This window comes from Gymnogyps californianus, chromosome 22, assembly GCF_018139145.2.
Source record: "Gymnogyps californianus isolate 813 chromosome 22, ASM1813914v2, whole genome shotgun sequence".
Lineage (NCBI taxonomy): Eukaryota > Metazoa > Chordata > Aves > Accipitriformes > Cathartidae > Gymnogyps > Gymnogyps californianus.
This window is the reverse complement of record NC_059492.1, coordinates 3,878,251-3,881,158: the sequence shown is the minus strand read 5'-3', so window position 1 is coordinate 3,881,158 and position 2,908 is coordinate 3,878,251. Positions and strand designations below refer to the sequence as shown.

Here is a 2,908-nt window from a genome sequence, read left to right as displayed (position 1 = left end):
CCCGTCTCTGCGGGAGCTGAGCGAGGTGGTGGTGGTGGGGGATGACGGGGACAGGGTGCTCCCGGCCAGGGTGGCACCGGGGGCTGTGTGCAGGGATGAGTAAAGCAGCGAGTCACGGCTGATTAACAAAAAAAAAAAAAAAAACAAAAAACCAAAACCAACCACCAAACCCCTTTTTGCCTTGGCCCGATGCCGCCGGGCGCCCGCCCCACCCTGCCCTTCCCGCACGGCTCCCGCATGGCAGATAAGGATTGGCACAGGCTGCGAGGCCAGGGCTTCGCCAGCACGGCCGGGAGCCGCCAGCGCCCGGCGTGTGGCAACAAGCTGAAGCAGGCTGAGAGTGAAACTGCGGCGCAACGTGAAGCAGAGATCCTAATCGGGGCGGCGCGTTTTCCACCGGCGGCCCAGCACCTACAGCGAGTTTGTGTCCAAAAAAATTTAAAACTTTGGGAAAAAAAAAACAAAAAACAACCAAACCCCCAAACCCAGAACTCTTCAATTCCAGCTTGAGAGATGAGAAAAGGCCCCGGCGAGATGCTGGGATGGGGAAATGCAGCCCTTGGGCTGGAGGTGAGCGGTGGAGGAGCCCTGAGTTCAGCGGGGCTGGGGGTCTCCCGGGGCTCACGCCGCCGGCAGCTGCCCCACTACAAAAGGTTTTTGGGGGGGGGTCAGGCCGGTCCCGCTGCGCGGCGGCTCAAAGGCACGGGGCGATTGCGCCCTGCTTTGGGGTGATTGCACCCTGCTTTGGGGCGATTGCACCCTGCTTTGGGGCGGTCCCTCCCGCGGCACTGGGGCGAGTTGCTGAGCCTCTCTGCCTCAGTTTCCCCACCTGTGGGAATAAATACCTGCCTGTCAAGCCCTCGCAATTACTAGCGAGTTAATCACCATATAAAAACGACAGTGATATGATTTTCGGGGGGGGGGGGGGGGGGGGGAGGAACCCATTTTTACGACCGGACACACCCCGTGGCCCATTTCTCCGGGGGGGGGGGGGTGGGAAGAGCTGAACGCTCTGCGTACCCCCCCCGCTCCAAAAGGATAACCCACCGGCTGTCCCCCTTCCAAGCACTTTTAGCAGCGGGACGGGCGTTCCCTCAGTCCCGGGGTGGGCGTTGGCTGGGGGAAGACCCCCAGGGCACCCATGGGTGCTGCACCCACTGCTGAGCCCTCTCCGGGGACCCATAGGGAGGGCAGGGCGTTGCCCCCCCCCCTTCACCCCTTCCCCAGCACCCGCCGCCCGCGGGTGATGATTCACGGCAATTTTCCTTTTAAGGCCGGGCTCGGCGGGGAGGAAGCAGAGGAGGAGGAGGAGGAGGACACTCCTTCGCCCTTGCTGGCTCCTCCCGCTCTCGCTCGAGGCTCCGACGCTCAGCCAAAAACGAATCCCGGCGGCGGGGCTCGGCAGAGGCTCCGACGGCTCCCGGCCCCGCTCCTCGCCCAAGCGTCTGCCCTGCGCCCGCGTCCCAGCCATGGCAAGAAACCACCAAGTGCAGAAGGCCAAGCTGGCCGAGCAGGCTGAGCGCTATGAGGACATGGCGGACTTCATGAAGGCGGTGGTGGAACATGGGGACGAGTTGTCCAACGAGGAACGCAACCTCCTCTCCGTCGCCTACAAGAACGTGGTGGGGTGCCAGCGCTCGGCGTGGAGGGTCATCTCCAGCATCGAGCACAAAACCGAAGAGGGGGACGACAAAGCGCAGCTGGTGAACGAGTATCGGGAGAAGGTGGAAAGGGAGCTGAATTGCGTCTGCAAGAACGTCCTGGCCTTGCTGGACAAGTATCTCATCAAGAAGGCGAGCGATGCTGAGAGCAAGGTCTTCTACCTGAAGATGAAGGGCGACTACTTCCGATACCTGGCCGAGGTGGCCACCGGGGACGACCGCAAGAAGACGATAGACAACGCCCAGGAAGCCTACCAAGAGGCCATGGACATCAGCAAAAAGGAGATGCAGCCCACGAACCCCATCCGCCTGGGGCTGGCGCTCAACTTCTCCGTCTTCCACTACGAGATCGCCAACGCCCCCGACCAGGCCATCTCCCTGGCCAAGACCACCTTCGACGAGGCCATGGGGGACCTGCACACGCTCAGCGAAGACTCCTACAAGGACAGCACCCTCATCATGCAGCTGCTCAGGGACAACCTCACGCTATGGACAGCCGAGTGCGCCGGAGAAGACGGCGGCGAGGCTGGCGAAGAGCCCAAGAACTGAACAGCCCCCGCGGAGCCGGGGACCGGCCCCCACCTGCCCCCCCCTCCAGTCCCTTCGGCACCTCTTCGGGGTTTTTGTTTTGTTTTGTTTTTGGTTTTTTTTTTTTTGGTTTGGTTTGGTTTGGTTTTTTTTTTGGGGGGGGGGGAAGGCATCTCAGCTCCCCCCCAGCCACCCCAGCCTGGATGCCGGGAGTGGGGTGGCTTTGGCATGCCCTCCCCCCCCTTCCCTCTCCCCCATCCTCTGCTCTGGGGAGGGGGAAAGGAGGGAGAGGGGGTGCCTCCATCCCGGAAGGCTGCCAGCCCCCCACTATTTGACATTTTTGGGGGGGGGGCACCCAGCCCAGCATGTGCTGGCTCCAAACCCCCTGTCCCAGAGGGCTGGAGCCACGACGGGAGGAGGTGAGGGGCCAGGATGGGGCGAGGGGGGGGGGGGGTCCGGGCAGCCCCCCCCCCATCCCGGGGGGGTGTCGCATATTGCCAAAGCCTCTGTGCGTCTCCAATAAACCGTCTCCTGCACGCCTGCCTCTGGTCTGCCTCGTCTCTCCCCCGCGCACGTGTCTGGGCAGCTCCCACCGCCGCCGGGCACCCACTTCGCCTCCCACCCTGCCAGGACAGGGGAGCGGTTGGGTCCCCTGGGATCTGCAGCACCGGTTCAGCTGCTCCCAATCCCCCCAGCCCCAAGACGGGGTCTCGGGGTGC

The 2,908-nt window shown here is 63.4% G+C and overlaps 1 protein-coding gene across 1 annotated transcript; it reads left to right on the top strand.

Moving 5' to 3' along the window:
- The first annotated feature begins 1,469 nt into the window (after positions 1 to 1,469).
- On the top strand, positions 1,470 to 2,210 carry SFN (stratifin). Its single transcript, XM_050909904.1, has one exon. The coding sequence runs from the start codon at positions 1,470 to 1,472 to the stop codon at positions 2,208 to 2,210; it is 741 nt and encodes a 246-aa protein (XP_050765861.1).
- Positions 2,211 to 2,908: the final 698 nt, after the last annotated feature.